Here is a 24,307-nt window from a genome sequence, read left to right as displayed (position 1 = left end):
GATTCCCATCCCAGGGATTATCCTGGGATTCCGGGGGATGGATGGGGATGGATCCCGCTGCTTATCCATGGAAAACGCTCCAGGCCCTTCCCTGTTGCCATGGGGCGCCTCTCCCGCAGCCAGATGCTCCCTCGGGAGAAGGGAGCACATGGATTATCCTGGGATGCAGGGAAATCAGGAATTCCCATCCCAAGGAGCACAGGGATTATCCTGGGATGCAGGGAAAACTCAGCATTCCCATCCCAGTTTGGAATTGCAAGTCTCAAAAGGGAACCCGGTGTCAAAAATCATGGGAAAAAAATTAATAATCCCCAGAGGGTTTTGCTTCTGGAGCCATAAATGGATCCATCAATCCCAAATCCAGCAAATCCAACTGTCTGGAAGGGAAAAAGGGATGCAGGGAGGACTGGGATCATCCCAGGGAGGACTGGGATCGTCATCCCAGGAATGTGGGGAGGACTGGGATCATCCCAGGCTGCATCCCAGTACACCCCAGTACATCCCAGTGAATCCCAATGAATCCTGGTCAATCCCAGTGCTTCCCAGTCAATCCCAGTCTATCCTGGTGAGTCCTGCTGCATCCCAGCCCTGCTCCCACATGGAGCACCCGCTCCCACTGCAGCAGGCTGGGAATTCCCGGCTGCAGGGTTGGAAGGGCCGATCCTCCAGATCGTCTGGATCCTCCGGATCCTCTCCCCAGCCCCCTCTGGAATTCAGGATTGTGCTCCGAGGTGGGGCAGGTGCCCGGCTGGGGCGGCTACCCCGGGAAATCCGGGACAGGCGGGTTCCTCACCCCCAGCTCCCTGTTATCCCGTCCCTGCCTCTCTGGGAAGGAAGGACTGATTTTCCTGGGAATACCAGGAATATTCCCTCACCCCTCAGCTCCCTGTTATCCCATTCCTCCCGCTTTGAGAAGGAAAGGATTGATTTTCCTGGGCGATCCAGGCTCCAGGCAGGTTCCTCACCCCCCAGCTCCCTGTTATCCTGTCCCTGCCGCTCTGGGAAGGAAGGACTGATTTTCCTGGGAATACCAGGCTCCAGGATCACTCCCTCACCCCCCAGCTCCCTGTTATCCTGTCCCTGCCGCTCTGGGAAGGAAGGACTGATTTTCCTGGGAATACCAGGCTCCAGGATCACTCCCTCACCCCCCAGCTCCCTGTTACCCCGTCCCTGCCCCTCTGGGAAGGAAGGATCGATTTTCCCGGTCACGCTGGTGCTCATGGAGCCGGGCCCATGAGCCGGGAACAATCCCAGCCGTGCTCGGCCTCGCACACACGAGCAGGGAGCCCCCGGAGCTCCCAAACCTCTGGAATTCCCGATCCACGAGCATTCCCGCAGGTCTGGGATCCGCAGGAGCGCAGGGATCCGGGATCCCAGCAGCATCCTCGGCAGAGCCTCCAGCCCCTAAAGCTGGGGGGTTTTAGGGCTGGGATGAGCTGACCCTGCTCGGCCTCACACCACGGCTGGCCTGTCCCTGTCCCTGTCCCTGTCCCTGTCCCTGTCCCTGTCCCTGTCCCTGTCCCTGCCCCTGTCCCCATCCCCAGCCGCTGATCCAAAGGGTGGCATCCTTGCCCAGCGCAGGGGGTGGGGACCAGAGGGTCTAAACCCAAAAACCAAGCCCAAAACCACTCCAGGATTCCGCGATCCCCGTCCCCACCCTTTCCCTATTTCTGTCCCCCTGTCCCCATCGCTGTCCCTCCCCCTGCCCCGCCGGGAGGGGACAGGACCCCAACCCCCCCCGTCCCCTTCGCCCAACTTCGCCGTTCCTTGGGCACCATCTCATTGTTCCAGGCCCCCCAAATTCCCGAGGGGACATCCCGAGACCCCCGGCGTGCCCTGGGAAGGGGCAGCCCCGCGCTCCCCCCGCTCCTTTTGGGGTTCCCTGGAGCAGCACCGCGATGAGCCGCAGCTCTGGGGGAAGCTCCGGGAAGCCGGCAGGGCGAATCACGGACCCACGATCCTCCATTTAAATAGGAAATATCATTTTTTAGCGGGACGAGCCGAGCAGAGCCCCCCGCTCCCTCCGCGGCCCTACCTGCTCCGAGCGGCGGCGGCGGCGGGGCCGGGGATGCGGGAGGAGCCGGGAGGAGCCGGGGGGATGCGGGAGGAGCCGGAGGGATGCGGGAGGAGCCGGAGGGAGGCGGGAGCTCCGCGGCGGAGGCGGCGGACAATGGCGGGCGCAGCGCGGGGCGGTGCGGGGCCATCTCCCGGCCGCGCTCCGCATTGCACAGAGCCCTGCCGGTGCCCCCCGGTGTCCCCCCGAGATGTTCCTTATTGCACAGAGCCCTGCCGGTGCCCCCCTGAATGTCCCCGAGATGTTCCTTATTGCACAGAGCCCTGCCGGTGCCCCCCTGAATGTCCCCGAGATGTTCCTTATTGCACAGAGCCCTGCCGGTGCCCCCCTGAATGTCCCCGAGATGTTCCTCATTGCACAGAGCCCCGGCTGATATCCTCCGGTGTCCCCCTGAATGTCCCCGTGATGTCCCGCATTGCACAGAGCCCGGCCGGTGTCCCCCCGAGATGTTCCTGATTGCACAGAGCCCCGACCGGTGTCCCTTGGTGTCCCCCTGAGTGTCCCCGAGATGTTCCTCATCGCACAGAGCCCCGGCCGGTGTCCCTTGGTGTCCCCCGGTCCCCCCCGGGTTGCTCCCGGTGTCCCTCCGCATTGCACAGAGCCCCGGCCGGTGTCCCCGGTGTCCCCCTGAACATGTCCCCGTGATGTTCCTCAGTCAGTCAGGGGGTGCCGGTGGGGGTGCAGGCAGTGGGGTGGGACAGTGGGGGGCAGATCGGGGTGCAGGCAGTGGGGTGCAGGCAGAAAGGGGTAAGTTTTGGGGTGCAGATAGTGGGATGAGACAATGGGGGTGCAGGCAGTGGGGTGCAGGCAGAAAGGGTCCGTTGGGGGTGCAGACGGAGGTGCAGGCGGTGGGGTGCCGGTGGGGTGCAGGCAGTGGGGTGCCGGTGGGGTGCAGGCGGGTGCAGGCGGTGGGGTGCAGGCAGTGGGGTGTCGGTGGGGTGCAGGCAGTGGGGTGCAGGCAGTGGGGTGCAGGCGGGGTCACAGGCCGGGAAGTCGCGGCAGCCGCGCAGTTCCTGCGCACGGGGATATCCCAGCAGCGCCACGCCGAGCCCCAGAGCCCGGATAGCTCAGTCGGTAGAGCATCAGACTTTTAATCTGAGGGTCCAGGGTTCAAGTCCCTGTTCGGGCGGTTGCTTCTTTTTCCCACATATTAATTATTTTTTTTATTTCCTTTTTTTTTAATTTCTTACCAGAATTCCCCGCAGACGGAGCCGGGACCCTTTGGCGGGCAGCGCCGACCGTGCCGCGGGTGTAAAAAAGGGATTTTAGGGAAAAAAAAAAAAATGGCGCCGTGGAAAAATAAGGAAAAGATCTAACGCCCGAACAGGGACTTGAACCCTGGACCCTCAGATTAAAAGTCTGATGCTCTACCGACTGAGCTATCCGGGCTCTGCGTGCTGGGTCTGTTCATGGCTTTTATCAGCGTACAGAGGAGCGGCCGCTCCTGCTTTTTCCAGGAATTTGGATCCGCTCCCGGTGCGCGGCTCCTTCCCCGGCCCAAACACATCACTAGACAAAACACCCTAATTATTCCTCAAAATATTCTAATTATTTCTCAAAATTTTCTAATTATCCCTCAAAATATTTTAATTATTTCTCAAAATGTTCAAATTATCCCTCAAAATATTCCAATTATCCCTCAAAATATTCAAATTATTTCTCAAAATATTCTAATTATTCTTCAAAATATTCCAATTATTCCTCAAAATTTTCTAATTATCCCTCAAAATATTCCAATTATTCCTCAAAATATTCTAATTATTCCTCAAAATATTCTAATTATTTCTGTCCGAGCAGTGCAGCCGGGCACAAACCCAGCCCATCGCAGGGGATTTTGCTGTCGGCACCCAGCGCTGCCCCTTGCTGGAATTAATTCGGAATTTTCCAAACATGTGGAAAACATTCCCAGCTTGGAAGGCAGCTCTGGAAGTAATTCAGTCCGCTCCTGTGACAAGGCAGGGTGACCTGGAGCAGGTGAGACAGGAAAGTGTGGGGTTTTAAATTCATAGAGCTGGATATTCTGATACCCAGAATATTCTGATACCCAGAATATTCTGATATCCAGGTGGATATTCTGATCCAGGCGGATATTCCAGTGGGTGCTATAATGTCCAGATGGGCATTAAAATGAAGATAACCCAGCTCCAGGCCACAGGACCTTGAGTGTTGTGCCGGGTCAGCGATGTCTGCACGGTCACACAGTGACATTTTGATTTATTCCTTCCTTAGGGCTCGATAATTCCAGCGTGTCCTTGAGCCAGGGGTGTTCCTGCTCCACTGAGCTCTCCTCTCTGACTGATTAGACCTGAAAATATACAAAGATCTTGCATCAAAGGACATCCTGGCTTGATATAATGTTTTCTTTTTCCAGGCATTTCTTGTTATTTTCATTAATGTTTATCACTAATTATTATTGTTTTTATTTATTAAAAGTTGTTATATTGCATAATGTATTATATAACATGAAATATTTATAGTGTATTTATAGTTTAGTATTATTTTATGTCCTTATTGTTATTTTTTAAAAAATATTTTTCCAAATCAAAGTTTAAAATTATTTATTTTTAGTTATTTTAATTAATTTTATTTTCAATTTATAAATAAATAAAGTATTGAAATTTATATAAGTTTAGTGATTTATATACTTTATTTATTCAGTTTTAAATTTTTTAAAATTTATTTTTCATTTATTTCGATTTATTTCTATTTATTTGTATTTCAATGTTTTCCACGAGGGCCGAGAGGACGCACCGCCCTGGTCCTCCAACCCGCTAGGGGGCGCCACACATCTCGGCCACCACCACCACGTCCCTTCCAGCCGCACATCCCGCTCCGCTCTATGGCCCCGCCGCCATGTTGGCCGTGAGGGGAAGCGGCGGCCCGGACCCCGCTAAAATGGAGGCGCGGAGCCCTCAGGGGGTGTAGGGGCTCCTTCCCCTCCCCAGCCCCCTGCCCGGAGCCCATGGAGCGGCTGTAGGGTGAGCAGGGCGCTGAGGGCAGCGCGGGGCTGCGCGGGGCTGAGGGGGCGGTGAGGCGGTGAGGCGGCTGAGGGGAGGCGGTGCCGGCGGGAGGGGCCTGAGGCGGCGGCGGCGGCGTCCGGGAATTTTTATCTCTTCCCGGGAAATTCTGACATTATTGCCATTGTCCCGCCTGGAAGATGGAAACTTCGGGGTGATTTCATCGTGAGAAAGATGGATGGGAGGTGTTCCCAAAGGCCTGGAGGGACGGGAGAAGGGGGAATGGCTGCAGGCTCACAGCGGGATTTTGGGAATAAATCGGGATTTTGGGAATAAATCCTTCCCCGGGATGGAATCCCCAGAGAATCCGTGGCTGCTCCATCCCTGGAAGAAGCTTGGAAAAACCTGGCATTGTAGAAGATGTCTCTGGCCTTGGAACTGGGTGAATTTTCAGTTTTTTTCCATCCCAAACCGCTCTGGAATTCCATTTTTCCAGGATTTCACCCCATAAACACGAGTTTAGGAATCGATCCCACAATTTTGTGTTTGTTTTATTGGGTTAAGCTGCCTCAACTATTGTGGAAAAACCCCACGAAAAGCCAATTTTATCCTCTAAAAATAGAAACAAACACAAATCAGGAACATTCAGGGTGGTGGAAGTGTTTCCTTATCCCAAATTCCTGCGGGGATTTAGGGAGATTTACAGGGAAATTCGCTTTTTTGTCATTTTAATTGCTCACGTTGGGATTTCCTCCCTCTTTCACAACATTTCACAACCGAAGCAGCAGTTGCACAACTTTTTTTTCGATTTCTTATCTTTTATTTACCCAAGGTTTGGGTGGCATTTTTGGGGCAAAATTCCCAAAATTCGCCCAAAATTCCAAATGCATCGTGCTGGCCACAGAACTCGGATACAAATCAGAATTTTAAAATATATTTTTAATTAAAAGGGTTAAATTTAAGGTATGAAACCCCTCAAGGACAAACTTAATTAATTTATCAGTGACTTGATTGCATCAGTGCCTGTTTAAATCCTCCCCTTCAGGGCTATTTTACCTAAAATTACCTAAAATCCCAAATTTATTTTCAATATTTTACTTTATTTTAAAGATGGAAAAATCGCTGTCACCTGAGCCCAACCCCTGCTCTTTTTCTGCTTTAAACAGAATTAAAAAACTCATTTTCCCCTTCAATTTAGACTTTAAAAAAACCCATCTGAGCTTGAATAAATTTGAATTTGACTTTTTAGCCACTTGGGCTTTCGAGTTTTAAAAAAAGCTGCGGTTTCTTGGGGGGTTTTTGGTGGCTCAAAAAGGAATTTTTAGTCATAAAAAAGGCATTTTTTTTTTAGTCATGAAAGAGGCAAATGAATCTTGCCCCTGGCTGGGCTGAAATTTTGGAGTGGAAAATTTGCTCAGCTCATGACTCGGGGCTGATTCACGATTTCCTCTCGAGATTTTCAGCACCTAAAAATCCCCGGAAATCCATTTCTGGATGGGGGTTGCGAGGTGAAATTCTCCCAAATTTGGGATTGAAATTATCCCAAAATTGGGATTGGAATGATTTCAAATTTGGGATTTGAAATATCTCAAATTTCCGAGCTGGCCGAGCACGAAATTCCATTTTTTTTTCAGGAATTTCCACCACGTGGCAGCTTTTCAACGTGGCTATACCCTTAAATTTCATTATATTTCCCCCTGGAAATATTTTAAAACTCCCGAACAAAACCTTAATTAACGCCAAAATTAATTCCTGATTAAATACGAATATTAATGAGAAGCAAACTACCTAAAAAAAATATAATTTCTCTGCAAAACCGGGAGGATTTGAGCCATAAAATCAGCGCTGAAAAGGTTAAAATTCATCTCCCTCGGTGCTGAATTTCTTCCAGGAAAAGGGAGGGAGAAAAAATCCGATTTTTTTCCCTTTTTTTGCTGGTTTCCAGCCCAGCCCAGCCGTTATCGGCCGCTTTCGGTCCCTCCCCGGGTTCCTCCCTCGGGCGAGGTTTGAAAAAAGCGAATTTTAAAAAAACTCCCGGAGCATCCTCGGGAATTGTCCCGCAGCAAAATCCCGGGAAAATAATCCCGGGATATTCCTGCCAGGCAGAAAAGGCGAGGTCGGTAAGTCCAGCTCGTTGTAAACGGGTTTGTGGGCAATATTCTCATTTTTTTCCCCTCAGAAATTGGTTAAAATGTAGGAAATATGAGCTGGGAAGGGATTAAAGCTGTTATAAATTGAATTATTCCAGGTCACTGCTGATGCTCTTGATAAATTTAAATAATTAGTAAGTCCAGCTCATTTTAAGGTTGTTTGTGGTCAATATTTTGAGTTTTTACCCTCAGAAATCAGTTTAAATTTAGCAAAATATGAGCTGGGAGGGGATTAAAGCTGTTATAATTTGAATTATTCCAGGTCACTGTCGATGCTCCTCACAAATTTAAATATTTGATAAGTTTGGATTAACCTTGTCCAGCTCATTTTAAAGTTGTTTGTGGGTAATATTTTCATTTTTTTTCCCCTCAGAAATTGGTTAAAAATTAGGGAAATATGATCTGGGAAGGAATTAAAGCTGTTATAATTTGAATTATTTCAGGTCACTGTCAATGCTCCTCACAAATTTAAATATTTGATAAATTTGAGTCTATCCTGTCCAGCTCATTTTAAAGTTGTCTGTAGTCAATATTTTGAGTTTTTACCCTCAGAAATCAGTTTAAATTTAGCAAAATATGAACTGGGGAAGGGATTAAAGCTGTTACAATTTGAATTATTCCAGGTCACTGTCGATGCTCTTCAAAAATTTAAATATTTAATGGGTTTGAATCAACCCTGTCCAGCTCATTTTCAGGGTATTTGTGGTCAATTTCTGGTCAATATTTTGGGGTTTTTTCCCTCAGAAATTGGTTAAAATTTCGGGAAATATTGACTGGGGAAGGGATTAAAGCTGTTATAATTTGAATTATTATTTAGAGATTTGAATTTTTGATGTGCTTCAATCAACCCTTTCCAAATTTTTTTTTTTTTTACTTTTTTTTTTTCTCCTTTTTTTCCCCTTTTTTCCCTTCCCCATCCCGGAGCAGCACAAAGCAGGAGGGGCCCGGACCAGGATTAAAACCGTTAAAAATAAGATTTTAGGGCTGATTTTAACCCCAAATCCATCTGCAGGTCGGTGCTTGAACAGCTCCTCACTGCCAGGATGAGCTTCCCAAATTCCACCCAACCTCCAGGAGCTGGGAATTCCTGCAGGATCACCCTGGGCCAAGCCAATCAGGTAATTATCAATTAGTTATCAGCTAATTACCCCTCACTCCCATCGTTTATCTGTGTTATTTCCTCCTCAGAGCAACGATTTTTGTGAAATCCAAAATGTATTTAAATCTGGAGAATTTATCCTAAAAAAATTGGGATTTCCCCCAAAAAATTGGGATTTAGCTCAAGGAATTTGTTCTCTTTCACATCCATGATTTAGGAATATTTTAAAGAGAAAAAATAGATTTAAAATGTCATAAAACTGAGGAATTGTGGCTATTTTTGGTGGTGGATTTTTACTTAAAATATTCCAGCTTTTTTTTTTCCTGATCTAGAAAAAAATCCTGGATTTTGGTTCCAAAATATTGGAGCTTTTTCACCTAAATTGGATTAAATTTATAATATTTAAATTTTATTTGATATATTGATAGCATTGATAAATTGGTGGGGAAATATTGATAGTATTGATAAATTATGGGATAATATTGATAAATGGTGGGGGACTATTGTTAGTATTGATAAATAGTGGGAAAATGTAGTATTGATAAATGGTGGGGAAATATTGATAAATAGTAGGGAAATATTGATAGCATTGCTAAATAGTGGGAAATATTGATAGTATTGATAAATTAGTGGGGAAATATTGAGAAATGGTGGAGAAATATTGATAAGTAGGGAAATATTGATAGCATTGATAAAGGGTGGGGAAATATTGATATTATTGATAAATAGTGGGAAAATACTGTTAGTATTGATAAATAGTGGGGAAATATTGATAAATAGTGGGATTATGTTTTGCTGTGCATTTTTTTTGCTGTGTGTTTTTGGGGTGGCTCCAGGGCTGATCCCAGAGTTCCAGAGGTCCCTGCTGTGTTTTGCAGGTGGTAGGGAAATATTGATAGCATTGGTAAGTGGGGAAATATTGATAAATAGTGGGATTATGTTTTGGTGTGGATTATTTTTTGCTGTGCATTTTTTGCTGTGTGTTTTTGGGGTGGCCCCAGGGCTGATCCCAGAGTTCCAGAGGTCCCTGCTGTGTTTTGCAGGTGGTTCCCAAGCTGCCCCTGCTGAGGATCCTGCAGGCTGCGGGGGCCCAGGGCGACTCCTTCACGCTCAAAGAGGTGCGGGCACCCTGCGGGCCCTGGCTGGGGTGGTTTGGGGTTTGGGGTGGGCTTCCCTCCTTCATTCCCTGGGAAATGCTCCTTTTGACCTGTGGGGGCACTCTGGGGTCACTTTTTGGGGGCACTTTGAGGTCACTTTGGGGTCACCTCAGGATCACTTTGGAGTCACTTTTTGGGGACATTTTAGGGACACTTTGAGAGCCCTTGGGGGTCACTTTGGGGACACTTCAGGGTCACTTTTGGGACACTTTGGGGTCACTTTAGGGTCAGTTTTTGGAGACACTTTGGGGACATTTGAGGTCACTTTTTGAGGACACTTCAGAGTCACTGTGGGGACACTTGGTCACTTTGTGAGGACACATAAGGGCTGCTTTCTTGGGGACACTTTGGGGTCACTGGGATAATGCTATTTGAACTGCATAATGCCATTTGAACTGGGAATAGTGCAGTTTGAACTGGGATAACCCCATCTGAACTGGGAATAACCCCATTTGAACTTGGAATAATTCATTTTGAACTGGGATAACCCCATCTGAACTGGGAATAACCCCATTTGAACTTGGAATAATTCATTTTGAACTGGGATAACCCCATCTGAACCAGGACATTTCCATCCTCCACCTCAATCTCAAATCATTACTCCAACACAACTCCCCCATATCTACCACCCCCAAAATCCCCTGTAATTGCCCTCCCACCATCCTGACCCTCAGGATATCCCAAATCCCAGGAATTCCCAGGATTTTGGCACCTGAGGGAGTGGCCTGTCCTCTCATGGTTTGAACAGCCAGGTGTGTGCTGAGGGAGGCAGGAGCCCCCCTGAAATGGGAAATGCAAACCCCCTCCCTCTGAATTGTTATAAATTTGAAATTAAGGGGCTCTCAGGCTCCTGGGGGAATGCGGGGCAGGGGAAAGCTGCTCCTGTGGGAATTGTAGGGCAGCAGAAAGCTGCTCCTGTGGGAATGCAGGGGGCAGAGGCTGTGCTGGTGTCCCAAACCTCAGATTGTATCCAGGTAGGAATGCTTGGCTCCTCCCCTGGGCGGAGCAGCTCCCCATGGGATGCTGGAATTGGATCAGCCATGCAGGGACACTCACTGGCCATGGACAGAAGATGATTAATAATTAACAACCCATGAACAGCAGAGGTCTCCTGGAGGGAGGACCAGAAGACAGATAACTTATCAGATTGATAGGATCCAAGGCTCCAGGCACGTTTTGCAGCTGTAGTTTCCCCACAGGTGATGCATTTCCTGGGCCAGTACATCATGGCCCGGCAGCTCTACGACAAGAGGCAGCAGCACCTGGTGCACTGCGGGGGAGACCAGCTGGGAGAGCTGCTGGGACTGCAGAGCTTCTCTGTCAAGGACCCCAGGTGGGGAAAACATTACATGTCTATCCAGAAAAGCTGAAAAAAGAACAATTTTTAGCTGGAAAATCTGAAAAAAATCCAATTTTTGGCTGGAAAATCTAAAAAAACCCCATATTTTTAGCTGGAAAATCTTAAAAAAACCTCTATTTTTGCTGGAAAAGCTGAAAAAAAAATATTTTTGGCTGGAAAAGCTGCCTCTTTTTATCTAGAAAATCTGAAAAAAAGTAGCTATTTTTGTCTGGGAAAAGCTGAAATTTTCCCCATTTTTAGCTGGAAAAACTGCCTGTTTTTAACTAGAAAATCTGGGAAAAGACCCCTCATTTTTATCTGGAAAAGTTCCTGTTTTTATCTAGAAAATCTGGGGGGAAAGTTGCCATTTTTATCTGAAAAATCTAAAGAAAACAGTTTCCATTTTTATCCAGAAAATCTGAAAAAAAATTCCATTTTTTAATCTGGGAAAGCTGGGGGCAAAATTCCATTTTTAGCTGAAAAAGTTGAAAAATTTTTCAATTTTTATCTGGAAAATCTCAAAAAAGATCCCCATTCTTCCTTAGAAAAAGCAAATCACTGTGAATTTTAGGATTTCTAGAAAAAAGCTAACTACCTCAAAAAAACATACAACCAGTAGTTTCTGGGGTCTCTCTGGTTTAAAACCCCACTGTTTTTTTGAGGTCTCTCTAGGAAAAAAAATTCACTGTTTTTGTGATCTCTAGGGAAAAATTCCCTTTGGGTTTTTTGGGGCTTTCTAGGGAAAAAAACCCCTCAGTGGTTTTTGAGATCTCTCTAGGAAAAAATCCACTGTGATTTAGGGATCTCCAGAAAAAATTCCATGTGGTTTTTGGAATCTCTCTAGAAAAAAAATATCTGTTTTTTGGGGTCTTTAGGGAGAAATTCCCTGTGGTTTTTGGGATCCTTCTGGGGAAAAAAAAAAAAACCCAAACGTTTTTTGGGTCTCTGTAATGAAAACCCCATTTTTTGGGGTCTCTCTAGTAAAAACCCCATTTTTTGGGGTGTCTCTAGTAAAAACCCCATTTTTTGAGATCTCTAGGAGAAAAAAACCTCCCTGATTTCTGAGATCTGTAGGAAAATCAACTCCCTAAGAATTTTTATCAATAAATCCATAAAAAACCAAATATTTTTGGGTCTTTTTGAGGTGTCTCAAGTAAAAACCCCATTTTTGGGGGTCTCTCTAATTCTCTCTAGTAAAAACCCCATTTTTTGGGGGTCTCTGTAATGAAAACCCCATTTTTTGGGGGTCTCTCTAGTAAAAACCCCATTTTTTGGGGGTCTCTCTAGTAAAAACCCCATTTTTTTGGGGTCTCTCTAGTAAAAACCCAGTTTTTTTGAGGTTTCTGGTAAAAACCCCATTTTTTTGAGATCTCCAGAAGAAAAACCTCCCTGATTTCTGAGCCCTGTAGGGAAATCAACTCCCTAAGAATTTTTATCAATAAATCCATAAAAAACCAAATATTTTTGGGTCTTTTTGAGGTGTCTCAAGTAAAAACCCCATTTTTGGGGGTCTCTCTAATAAAAACCCCATTTTTTTTGAGATCTCCAGAAGAAAAACCTCCCTGATTTCTGAGCCCTGTAGGGAAATCAACTCCCTAAGAATTTTTATCAATAAATCCATAAAAGACCAAATCTTTTTGGGTCTTTCTGAGGTGTCTCTAATAAAAACCCCATTTTTTTTGAGGTGTCTCTAATAAAAACCCCATTTTTTTGGGGTCTCTCTGGTAAAAAAACCCCATTTTTTTGAGATGTCTCTAGTAAAACCCCTTTTTTTGAGCTCTCCAGAAGAAAAACCTCCCTGATTCCTGTGCTCTGTAGGAAACTCAACTCCCTAAGAACTTTTATCACTAAATCCATAAAAGAACCAAATCTTTTTGGGGTTTCTGGGCTCTGTGTGGCCACTAAAAGGGGATTTTGGCCCTCCCCAGCCCCGTGTACGAGATGCTGAAGAGGAACCTGAGCCCTGCTGCCCTCCCAGGTAGGTTGCTCCTGTTCCATAAATGTTGCTCTGACCTGGTAAGTACCAAAAAAAGCAAAATAAAATCCAGGAAAATGCCAAATCCTGGGGCTGCAGGAGGAATAAACTTCTCTGGAAAACTTTGCCAAGGAAATCTCTCGGAGTTTGTGTCTTTTCTGTGTGCCAGGAGGTGTCTGAGTGGTGCCAAAACCCCCAAATTTGGCTCAAACTGAACCCTGAATTCCCATCCTTGACTGGAATCAATATTCTGATTTTTTTTTCAGCTTCAGAGCTGTCATTTCTCTTGCTCTCCTCACCTCATTTTATTTTTTGATCATTGTGCTAAAATTTCTGCAAGGTTTTAACCTTGAACCTTCCCCAGCTCGTGAGAGGAATTCAATTCAACTCCATCAAAATGGAAATTTATTCTCAAATTCATCTGAGCTGGGGTGGCTTCTTTGAAACCAGTTCTTGGTGCAGGACTGGGAAAAAATCAACTCCACTGGCAGAGCAGGGGAATTTTGTGCCACATTTCCCATTTTTAAAAATAAAAAACATGGATTTATTCTCCAGTTGTGGAATTTTGTGCCACATTTCCCATTTTTTAAAACAAAAACCATGGATTTAATCCCCAGCTGTGGAATTTTGTGCCACATTTCCCATTTTAAAAAATAAAAACCATGGATTTATTCTCCAGCTGTGGAATTTTGTGCCACATTTCCCATTTTTAAACAGGTAAAATTAATTTAATCCCCAGCTGTGGAACTTTGTGCCACATTTCCCATTTTTTAAAACAAAACCCATGGATTTATTCTCCAGCTGTGGAACTTTGTGCCACATTTCCCATTTTTAAAAAATAAAAACCATGGATTTATTCTCCAGCTGTGGAATTTTGTGCCACATTTCCCATTTTTTAAAACAAAAACCATGGATTTAATCCCCAGCTGTGGAATTTTGTGCCACATTTCCCATTTTAAAAAATAAAAACCATGGATTTATTCTCCAGCTGTGGAATTTTGTGCCACATTTCCCATTTTTAAACAGGTAAAATTAATTTAATCCCCAGCTGTGGAACTTTGTGCCACATTTCCCATTTTTTAAAACAAAACCCATGGATTTATTCTCCAGCTGTGGAATTTTGTGCCACATTTCCCATTTTTAAAAAACAAAAAACATGGATTTATTCTCCAGCTGTGGAACTTTGTGCCACGTTTCCATTTTTTAACCACATAAAATGGATTTAAACCTTTAGGAGGGCTCAGGCACGTGTGGAAAAAAATTAAATTAAAATTTACAAGTGCCCATTTCTGCCTTGGATTTTTTTTTTACAGAAGATCCTTTTTTTATTTGGATTTATTTTCCAGAAGAATCCTTTCCCTTCTCTCTGGGCCCCGCCTGTGTGAGTGCTGCTCCCTCCCCTCCAGGCTGGGTGTGTGGATTGCTGCCTCTGCTGCTCCTAGGGCTGAGTGTGAGTGTGAGTGTGAGTGTGAGTGTGGCCCAGACCAACCAAGCTTGGCAGACCAGACCTGGGAGTGCACAGGGAGGGAGCCTCAGGCCCTTTTCCTTCCTTTCCCTCCTCTTTTCCTTAATTTCCCACCTCCTTTCTTTTCCCTCCCATTTTCCTTCATTTCCCTCTTCTTTTCCTTCTTTTTCCTTCCTCTTTTCTTCCTTTTCCCTCCCCTTTTCTTCCTTTTCCCTTCCCTTTTCCTTCTTTTTCCCTCGTCTTTTCCTTAATTTCCCACATCTTTTCCTTCTTTTCCCTCCCATTTTCCTTCTTTTTTCCCTCCCCCTTCCTTTTTTTCCTTCCTCTTTTCCTTCTTTCTCCCTGCCATTTTCCTTAATTTCCCACCTCTTTTCCTTCTTTCCCCCCCCATTTTCCTTCCTTTTCCAGCTCTTTTCCTTCTTTTCCAGCTGTTTGCTTGCCTCCAGCCCAGCACAGGAATGTGTGCATTTGGTTCACTTTCCTCCTCTTCCTTGTCTAATTTTTCTCCCTTCCTTTTCTAATTTCCCCCCTTCTTGCCTAATTTTCCTCCCTGCCAATTTTTCCCCCTTTTTATAATTTTCCACCCCCTTCTTGCCTGATTTTTTTCCATTTTCTTGTATGATTCCCCCCTTTTCTTGACTAATTTTTCTCCCTTTACTAATTCCCTTCTTTCCTGATTTCCTCCCCTTTCTTTTCTAATTTCTGTCCCTTTTATTTTCTAACTTCCACCTCTTTTCTAATTATTTTTCTCCTTTTCTAATTCTCCTCCTATTTTCTAATTATTTTCCCCTTTTCTAATTATTTTCCCCTTTTCTTATTTTCCCTTTTACTGCTTTCCCCCTTTTTCTTCTCTAATTTTTCCCCCTTTTCTATTTTCCCCCTTTTCTGTTTCCCCCTTTCCCTGCCCACTTTTCCCAAGTCTGACTCCCCCAGGCTGCATTTAGAATCCCTCACTTCAGGCTGTTTTTTATGGAATTTACCAGCCCCAGAAGGAAGCCTGGAGTGTTTTCACTCCCTAAAAATCAGATTTTGGAAGGATTTCTCCCTGTTCCCATCTCCCTGGCTCCTGTTTTCCATCAGGGATTAAACCCCAGCAGCTGGAAGGTGATGAAAGGAAATAAAAACCTCAGGAATTTCTGAATTTTGCTCCATTTAAAGACCATTTCAGGTGGAATTTTCTGCCATTTTCAGACCTTCCCTGTCCAGGTGTGATTCCTGCTGGGATTCAGCCTCATCCAAAGGGAATTTTCCCATTCCATGGAAGGAGAGCAGGCAGGAGCCAGCCTGGCATCTTCTGTTCTCTCAGCTCAAAGCCAGGCTCACAAAGATTCCTCTTAATTGGATTCTTGCTAATTTAGCTCATCCTTTTAATTAACTCTTGGGAGCAGCTGGATCCAGCTGTGTCCAGCCCCGTGCATGGAATTTTCCCTTCTTTGCTCTTTATTTTCATCCAAAAAACCCTTCAGGAAGAGCAAGAAATCCTCAGAAATTCCCCAAAAATCCTGTTCACCCTCCAGGTGGGATTCCCTGTGTTTGAGGAATGGCTTTGCAGTCATTCCCTGCAAACCAGGCAGGGAACTGAACAAAAATGGGAATTTTTTGGGGTGGATCTGTCATATTTTAACGTTTCCCCCATGGGATTTCTTGCTGGGTCACTCGTGGTGATTTCCAAAGTTTTTGGAGCAATTTTCCTGGTTTTCCATTTTTTATTCTGTTTTCTAAGTTGGAAAAGGAGCTCCTTGCAAAACGTGGGTGTTTGCAGCTGAAATGGGACTGGGGAAATTCCCTGGATGCACAAAAGAGCCTTGGAAACTCCAGGGAGAATCACACAAAGTGGTTTTTAGGGAACCTCAGGAACAATTCCAAATCCAAAATCAAAATAATAATTTTTCCTTTTGAGAAGAATATTCTGAATTTGGCTGTAGGAATAAGAATAACTCTTCCCTTTAGGAAGAACATTCTGAATTTGAGCTGGCTGTAGCAAAAAAATAATTTTTCCCTTTGGGAAGAACATTCTGAATTTGGGATGGCTGTAGGAAAAAGAATAATTTTTCCCTTAGGGAAGAGTATTCTGAATTTGGGATGGCTGTAGCAAAAAATACTTTTTCCCTTTGGGAAGAATAGTCTGATTTTGGGATGGCTGTAGCAAAAATAATAATTTTTCCCTTAGGGAAGAATATTCTGAATTTGGGATGGCTATAGCAAAAATAATCATTTTTCCCTTAGGGAAGAATATCCTGAATTTGGCTGTAGCAAAAATAATAATTTTTTCCCTTAGGGAAGAATATTCTGAATTTGGCTGTAACAAGAAGAATACTTTTTCCCTTTGGGAAGGATATTCTGAATTTGGGGCGGCTGTAGGAATAACTTTTCCCTTTGGGAAGAATATCCTGAATTTGGGATGGCTGTAGCATAAATACCCATTTTTCCCTTAGGGAAGGAGATCCTGAATTTGGGATGGCTGTAGGAATACCTTTCCCCTTAGGGAAGGAGACCCTGAATCCCCCCACCACCTCTCCCCCATCCACGCCCCCAGCCCAGCCTTTCCCTGCAGCACTCCCCAGCTCTGCCAGGCCTGCCCGCTTCATTGCCCCGATCCCTGCGTGGTGTGAGTGGCGATTCCTGGGAAGGCTTTTCCTTGTGTTTTGCCTGCCATCTGCAGATGCTGCACAGACTCTCCCAAAGGAGCAGAGCGTCGCTAAGCCCAGCCCAGACCAGCTGCAGGTAAACCCCACTGCCCAGTGGGTTCTTTTTTTGTACAGAGCCGCCCCTTCTCTGTACCTCTGCATGGTGGACTGCCAGAACTTTTTGGTGTTGTTGTTGTGCTGCTCCTCACCTATTTTTTTTTTTCCTGAGAGAAAAATCCCACCAAAAAAAAAAAAAAAGAAAAAAAAAGAAAAAGTTCTGGAATCCACGGAGCAGGGACAGAGCCACCCTTCTCTGTTCTCCTCGTGGCAGAGTGCCAGTCTCTGAGCGCGTTGTTCTGGGGTGCAGCACTTCCAGGCCTCAGCTTCTCCAGCCCCGGTTTCCTGCTTTTTCTCCCTCTTTTCTCCCACTAGGAATTGCCAAATAAATAATTTCACTGTGCCTAGTTAGGATTTGTTTCCAGCAGCTTTTCAGGCAGAGGTGGAAACCTAGGAAAAATCTTGGCGCCTCCAAAGTTTTTTCCAGGTGTGTTTGGGGTGAAGGCTGGGAGGTGTCAGAGTCACAAAAATCAACTTTTACTGCATGAAAAACACCAACTTTAGGATTTTTTGCAAGCTGAAGATTTTTCCTTGGTTGTTTGTGCTGATTCCAGAGGCTTTAAAGAGAAATAGTTTGTAGTTTTTATTCAGAATTATTTCCTTTCCTACCTGCTTGGTCTCATCCTGCAGCTGGTGCCTGGGGATGGAAGTGCTGCATCCCCTTGTCCCTGCAAGCTCTGCTGGGCTCATTCCTGCATTTTCCTTCCTGCAGCTCAGCCAGGAGGAAGGATCTGACTCTGGCATCCTGGAGGGTGACAGCAAAACCTCAGCTCCTGCTACCTCAGAGCCCAAATGTGACACTTGTGAAGGTGAGGGACAAATTTCTGCATTATCACAGCACTTCCAAACCACCTGTGTGGGACACACAGCAGCACAGTGCTGGAGGAGGGACACAAAAAAGCCCTGGTTTGGAACAGAATCACTAAAATCTTGGTGCTGAAGACAGAAATTACAGAGTTCACCACAGGTATTTTCTTAATTTCTGGTCATAAATAAATGCTCTGAATGCAGTGACAGGTTAAGCCCTAAAATCCCATCCCTCACTGAGCAATGCCATGAGAAAAAGTCTTGCAGATCTTGCTGGAGGGTGTTTTAAATGCTGGAATTATCTTTGGATCCATCCCCTTCCCAAGGGAGGCTCCAGAGCTCACAGAACCCAGCCTGGACTGGCTGCAGTCGTTCTCTGCAAATGAAGCAGGAACCTGAACAAAAATGGGAATTTTTGGGTGGGTCTGTCATATTTTCCCCATGGGATTTTTTTTTTGCTGGGCCACACATGGAGATTTCAGAAGTTTTGGGAGCAATTTTCCTATTTTTCCACTTAAATGAAGCAGGGACCTGAACAAAAATGGGAATTTTTGGGTGGGTCTGTCATATTTTGACATTTTCCCCATGGGATTTTTTTTGCTGGGCCACACATGGAGATTTCAGAAGTTTTGGGAGCAATTTTCCTATTTTTCCACTTATTATTCTCTTCTATGAAGGAATCTCAGTTGGAAAAGCAGCTCCTTGTTTCCAGCTCAAGTGGGAGAGCTGGAAATTCCCTGGATTTACCAAGCAGCCTTGGAAACCTTTGTAAAATTCCCTGAATTTACCAAGCAGCCTTGGAAACCTTTGTAAAATTCCCTGAATTTACCAAGCAGCCTTGGAAACCTTTGTAAAATTCCCTGAATTTACCAAGCAGCCTTGGAAATCTTTGTAAAATTCCCTGGATTTACCAAGCAGCCCTGGCTGTGCCTTGGAAACTGGAGGGAAGGAGATCCAAGGTGATCCTGGAATGCAGAGTGCTCAGTTTGGGATCCCAGGCTGGAGCATGGGCAGGATGGATCCCATTTCTTAGGAATTCAGGAGCTGCCAACTGAATTCCAACTGATCCTTTCTGCATTTTAAATCACTCCAGAAATCCCCTCAGGCCTGGAGCTCACTCATGAAGTCCCCTCAGGCTCAAAGCTTTGTGTTTTTGTGGTGAAACTTCAGTTTAAACTCAGCCTGTCCCAGTGTAGGGGCACTGGGAACACTGGGATTCCTGACTTGTACAGGGATTTTTGCCAGATGGGACATCCAAACCCCAGAGCTCTCAGCTTGATGCACAAAGTCAAAAAATCAGATTTCACCCAATTTTTTTCTCTGTTGGTGTCTCTTACCCAATGACTTGGACTGTGCTTGGCTCTTCCAGACAGTGATTTGATAGAAAACCTCTCCAAAAGCAAAAAGCCCAAGCTGGATCTGGTTTTTGAGGAATGGGATGTGGCCGGGCTGCCGTGGTGGTTTTTAGGGAATCTCAGAAGCAATTACAAATCCAGGAGTAACGGATCCACGGATATTCAGACTAACCAGGTGTGTGAAAAGGGGCCTTGTGTCCTCTTCCTCTCCTCTTTTGGCTTCCAAGGAAATCAAACATTCTATTTTTTTTTCCTCTTTCCCCTTCCCACTCCAGGATTTTCAGCCTTTTCCCCATTCTGGGACTTTCCCATTGGGTGGTTAGTGAATTTTAGGATTTTTAATCAACCAAACTCTTTTTAAATCCCTCAGAGGTGCCTGGATTTCAGGAGTTGTCCTTTTTTTTTTATTGGGGTGAACATTGTGGGGTGGTGACCGAGCTGGAAGAGGTGGAAGTTGGAAAAAGGGGAGGTAGAAATTGGGAAAAGGTTGGGAAGAGGGGAGCTGGTGAGGTGGAAACCTGTGAGGTGGGAATTGGGAAAAGAGGAAAATGGAGAAAAGGAAATCTGTGAGGTGAAAATTAAAAAAATGGACACCTGTGAGGGGGAAATCGGGAAACTGGCAGCCTATGAGGTGGAAATTGGGAAAAACTGAGTTGGTGAGGGGGAAAGAGGGAACTTGGGAGGTGGAAATTGGGGAAAAGTTGGGAAAAGGGGAGCCTGTGAGGGGGAAACTGGGAAAATGGGGAACTTGTCAGGTGGAAATTGGAAAAAAGGGAATCTGTGAGGTGAAAATTTTAAAAATGAAATCAGTGAGGTGGGAAAAGGGGGCGTTAGAGGCAGAAATTTTCAAAAGGTGTGTCTGAGGGCAGTGAGGTGCCCGGGGCTTGGGAGGTTTTGGAGAGCAAAATGTGACAGTGCTGGATGAGGAGCTGCTCCTCAATGACTTTTCCTGTTTTTTCCCCCTCAGGACATTGACACTGCCATAGTTTCAGACACCACTGATGACCTGTGGTTCCTCAACGAGTGTCCCCTGGAGCAGGGCACTGCCGGGCTCAAGGTGGAGGTGCTGGACTGTGAGGAGGTCACAGAAGGTGACACCAAGGTACCTCTGGCACTTTTTTCTGTTTTAATTCATGCTGCCCTTGGAAAGGCTGGATCTGTTCCATCCAGAGGATAAATCCTGTTTAGAAAAGGCTGTCACCATTCCTCATGTGTTTGATGGTTTTCCTGCTTGGGTTTTGGTTTAAATTCAATTTTTCAAGGCATAAAATCAATTGAAAATGAATTAAACTTCTTGCAGCGACTTAAGTGGGTTTCTAACCAATACCTGCAAGAGTTATAAATCAAAAATCATGGAATTAAGTTTGGGAAAGGCTTTTAAAAATTGACTCCAGCTAAAGACTCAAAGAGGAGAATCTCATCATGGTAAACCAGCAAAAGTTACCAACATTCTGTAAAAGAACCCCTACAAAAATGGTTTTTAATTCACTTTTAGAAGGGATTTAATAAACAGGGTGATGCTGTAATCCTTTAATTGGGTGTGCAGCACCAGGCAAACGATAAATAGGGAATATTCCAACATTCCCAGCCTCTGACAGTGCTTTCCTGGAATTCCAGGTGCCTGAGGATGTGTGCTTGGATGAGCTGGAGGATTCCCAGTGCCTAAGTGATGACACGGACACAGAGGCTGCTTCTGAGGTGGGAATTCTTTGGGGTTACCTGGGGCTGGAAGGGCTCATCCCACATCTGCTGCTGCTTTCGGGTTGGGAAAAGCTGATTTTTGTGTGGGTTTCCAATAAAAAAAAAGTGGCTGGGTGTAGTTATGTTGATACCCAGGCATGGTTTAATAAGATTTTAATTCCGTGTTGTCCTCTGGATGGAAATCTGGAGGATTGTCCTTGGAAGGGACCTGGAAATCTCAAGTAGCACTTTATAATCACTCAAAAACTCAGATTTCTAGTGATTTTTAGCAGCATTTTAATGGTTTTTAGAAGAATTTTAATGGTTTTAGCAGAATTTTCCAGCCTGGAATAAATGGGAATGTCCCTGACTTTGGACAGCTGAGTCCTGGTTCTGCACTTGTGCAGCTCCTGCCCTTTTCTGTGAGATAATTAATTAATAAATTCGTTAGTTGTGCAGATTCAACAGCTGGTAAGTGATGGATAAGCCTGCAAAACAAATTCCTGCCAAATTCCAGGAGCTCTCCTCTTGAATTTTGAGCAAAATATTGAAAATCCTCTTGAAATTAAATAAAAATAAACTGCCCCAACTTGGATTCTTCCAGAGGGCTGGGAGAGAGGAAGGAGGGGAATTCATGAGGGACAGATCTGGGATAAATCAATCCCAAGCCACAAAATGTTGATTTTCCAGCTTATAAATCACTCAAAAATAATTTTTTTTTTAACGAGGCTTCCTTGCTGCTTTTCCCACACGGCTAAAACGAGGAATACCCAAAAAATAAATTGATTTTTTTGCTGGAATTTTTGCCTTAAATCCCTCAGGATTGCTGGCAATGCTCCAAGTGCAGGAAATTCAACTCTCCAGGCAAAAGGTACTGCTTCCGCTGCTGGGCCCTGCGCAAGGACTGGTACCGGGACTGCCCCAAACTGCCCCATTCCCTGTCCCTTTCCAACATCAACTCCATGGAAAACCCGGAGCAGGATGAAGGGATTGACGTCCCAGACTGCAGGAGGACAATCTCAGCCCCTGCTGGCCAACCCAAACACCTTTTCCTGGGAGAAAACAAGCCCCACGTGGATCCCAGCAGCTCCATCGAGTCCTTGGATTTGGCGCGGGAGGGGAAAAATCGGGATTTTGCCAAGCTGAAGAAAGAGGAGGAGATGGAATCTTTGGAGAGCATCAAAACCCTGCTGAATCCCTGCTTCCTGTGCCAGCACAGGCCTAGGGATGGGAATATTGTCCACGGAAGGACTGCTCACCTGGTGGCCTGCTTCAGGTGTGCCAGGATGCTGAAGAAGAAGAGATCGCCATGTCCCGTGTGCAGGAAGGAGATCAAGATGGTCATCAGGATCTTCATGGGGTAGGGAGGCCTCTAAAGTAACCCCAAAATCTGGATTTTTGCACTCAAACCTCTATTACAGTGTGTGCAGGAGGGAGATCAAGATGGTCATCAAGATCTTCATAAAATAACCCCAAAATCTGGATTTTTGCACTCAAACCTCTATTACATATGTGCAGGAAGGAGATCACGATGGTCATCAGGATCTTCATGGGGTAGAGAGGCTTTCTGCCTCTAAAGTATCCCCAAAATCTGGATTTTTGCACTCAAACCTCTATTACATGTGTGCAGGAAGAAGATCCAAGATGGTCATCAGGATCTTCATAAAATAACCCCAAAATCTGGATTTTTGCACTCAAACCTCTATTACATATGTGCAGGAAGGAGATCACGATGGTCGTCAGGATCTTCATGGGGTAGCAGGATCTTCTAGCCCTAAAATAATCCCAAAAAGAGGATTTCTGCACTCAAATCCCAATTTCAGTGTGTGCAGGAAGCAGATCAGAATGGCCATCAGGATCTTCATGGCCTAGCAAGACCTTCTACTAAAATAACCCCAAAAATAGGTTTTTTTGCACAAAAACCCCAATTCCTGAGCTCGGTCTGGAGGATCAAGATGGTCATCGGGATCTTTATGGGATAGCAGGACCTTCTGCCCCTAAATAACCCCAAAATGAAGATTTTTGCACTCAAACCCCAATTCCAGAGCTCAGCCAGTGAAACCAAAGAGTACCAAGATTTAAATCCCACCAAGAATCGTCCACAAGATCCACTTTTCCATGGACATCACCTCGAGATCAAAACCCAGCTTGGAAATTTTCCCAATTTCCCATCTTCAGCCCGATTTTATCCCTTGGGATTCTTTCTCCTGACCAAGAACAGCAGATTTGGGAAAAATGGAAACCTTTGGAATGGACTTTTTTCCATAAATCCCGACTTGTGCAATTCCTTTGGAGCCGAGAGTTAAAAACAGAAATAAATATTTATGGTTGGAGGGCAGGGGATTTGTTTTGGAGAGAAGAAGAAGAACTTTATTCCTAATTTTTTTATTGTTTAAGGTCGGCAGGGTGAAGAATTCCTTGCTTGCAGATGGGAAATAAATCCAAGTTTTTAATCCAGACCTCTCAGGTCACAAATGAGATGGAAAAATAATAAGAGTGTTTATATTTTTTGTTCTTTTTGGGCTCTTTAATTTCTATTTATTCTCTTTTTTGTATATTTAAATCTATTCTGTGTCACCTCTGTTCAGCAGGATTCAATTCCAGCCACTTTGGGATATTTTGGGATGTTCCACATGCCCTCACCTATCCTTTAGGCTAAAACCTCATTTTTGAATGAAAAGCGGCTTAAAAATGAAACACATTGTTTTGAGGGATAAAACAATTCCTTTAAAAGCTCATTTTCCCCCTTTCCAGGCAGATGTTTCCCCCTTTCCAAGCAATTTTTTCCCATTTCCAGGCAAATTTTTGCTTCTTTTCAGGCAGATTTTTCCCATTTCCAGGTGAGTTATTCCCCTTCCAGTGTCTGCACAATCTCTCAAGAATGACAGCAGTAAATCCTCTGGATTTGAACCTTTGTTCTCCAGCCCGTTCCCAATCCCATTTCCCCTGACATTCCCGTGGGATCACCCACCCCATCCCAGTGACAATTCCTGGCGGAGTTTTTCTTGTTTTTCTCCCTTTTCCAGCTGTTTTTTGGGATCGTTGCTCCTGCAGAAAGCAGAGCTCACTAGAGGGCACCCACGCCCAGCTCCTGCTGCTCTCCCTCCTTCCAGGATCCACATTCCCAGCTGGGGAAGGTGCTCAGGGACACAATCCCTGGCTGGGGTTGGTTTTTCTGATTTCCCAAAGTCACAAATCCAAGATTTCCCCATTCCCAAATTCCAGCAATACTCCTTGGACCCCTCCAGTTGCATCTCAACATTCCCAGGTTTTTTTCCTGCTTCCTCCCCTCTTTCTGTTTTTCTTCTTTTTTTTTTTTGTTTTGTTTTGTTTTCCTGGTTTACCCTTTATCCATAAAAGTTTTGGGATCTTGTGGGATCCAGGATCCATCCAGCCCCACAGGGAAGTGTCACCACCACCATTTCCCTTCTTCTATCCCAAATCCCCCCTCCTGCTTCCCCCCAGGTGACAGCAGTGACAGAGCAGGGGGGTGGCGCTTGGTTTG

The 24,307-nt window shown here is 45.2% G+C and overlaps 1 protein-coding gene and 2 non-coding genes across 4 annotated transcripts; 2 read left to right on the top strand and 1 right to left on the bottom strand.

The window, feature by feature from the left end:
• The first annotated feature begins 3,130 nt into the window (after positions 1–3,130).
• TRNAK-UUU lies at positions 3,131–3,203 on the top strand. The gene has a single exon. It is a non-coding gene; the product is annotated as a tRNA-Lys (tRNA).
• Positions 3,204–3,390: 187 nt separating this feature from the next.
• Positions 3,391–3,463, bottom strand: TRNAK-UUU. Its single transcript has one exon. It is a non-coding gene; the product is annotated as a tRNA-Lys (tRNA).
• Positions 3,464–4,899: 1,436 nt separating this feature from the next.
• MDM4 (MDM4 regulator of p53) lies at positions 4,900–23,317 on the top strand. 2 transcript variants are annotated; one of them, XM_039702557.1, is made up of 12 exons: positions 4,936–5,052; positions 7,444–7,479; positions 8,194–8,299; positions 9,324–9,398; positions 10,637–10,770; positions 12,705–12,754; positions 16,879–16,940; positions 17,673–17,769; positions 19,137–19,297; positions 20,090–20,224; positions 20,740–20,820; positions 21,624–23,317. In XM_039702557.1, the coding sequence occupies exons 2-12, from the start codon at positions 7,454–7,456 to the stop codon at positions 22,164–22,166; spliced, it is 1,470 nt and encodes a 489-aa protein (XP_039558491.1). In that variant the 5' UTR covers positions 4,936–5,052; positions 7,444–7,453; the 3' UTR covers positions 22,167–23,317. The 2 variants fall into 2 exon arrangements, with proteins under 2 accessions (XP_039558492.1, XP_039558491.1); XM_039702558.1 differs by lacking the exon at positions 7,444–7,479 and having other exon boundaries at positions 4,900–5,052.
• The last annotated feature ends 990 nt before the right edge of the window (positions 23,318–24,307 follow it).

The sequence above is a fragment of the Passer montanus genome, unplaced genomic scaffold (assembly GCF_014805655.1).
Source record: "Passer montanus isolate IOZ18808 unplaced genomic scaffold, ASM1480565v1 scaffold157, whole genome shotgun sequence".
NCBI lineage: Eukaryota > Metazoa > Chordata > Aves > Passeriformes > Passeridae > Passer > Passer montanus.
The sequence above is the reverse complement of the archived record's forward strand: the minus strand, read 5'-3'. Positions and strand labels throughout refer to the sequence as shown.

Coding starts and splice junctions, on each gene's coding strand:
- MDM4 (XM_039702557.1), top strand. CDS start 7,454: ATGCTCCTCACAAATTTAAATATTTG. Junction 12,755..16,878: donor GAGCCCTGCTGCCCTCCCAG/GTAGGTTGCTCC, acceptor TGCCATCTGCAG/ATGCTGCACAGACTCTCCCA. Junction 16,941..17,672: donor CCAGCCCAGACCAGCTGCAG/GTAAACCCCACT, acceptor TCCTTCCTGCAG/CTCAGCCAGGAGGAAGGATC.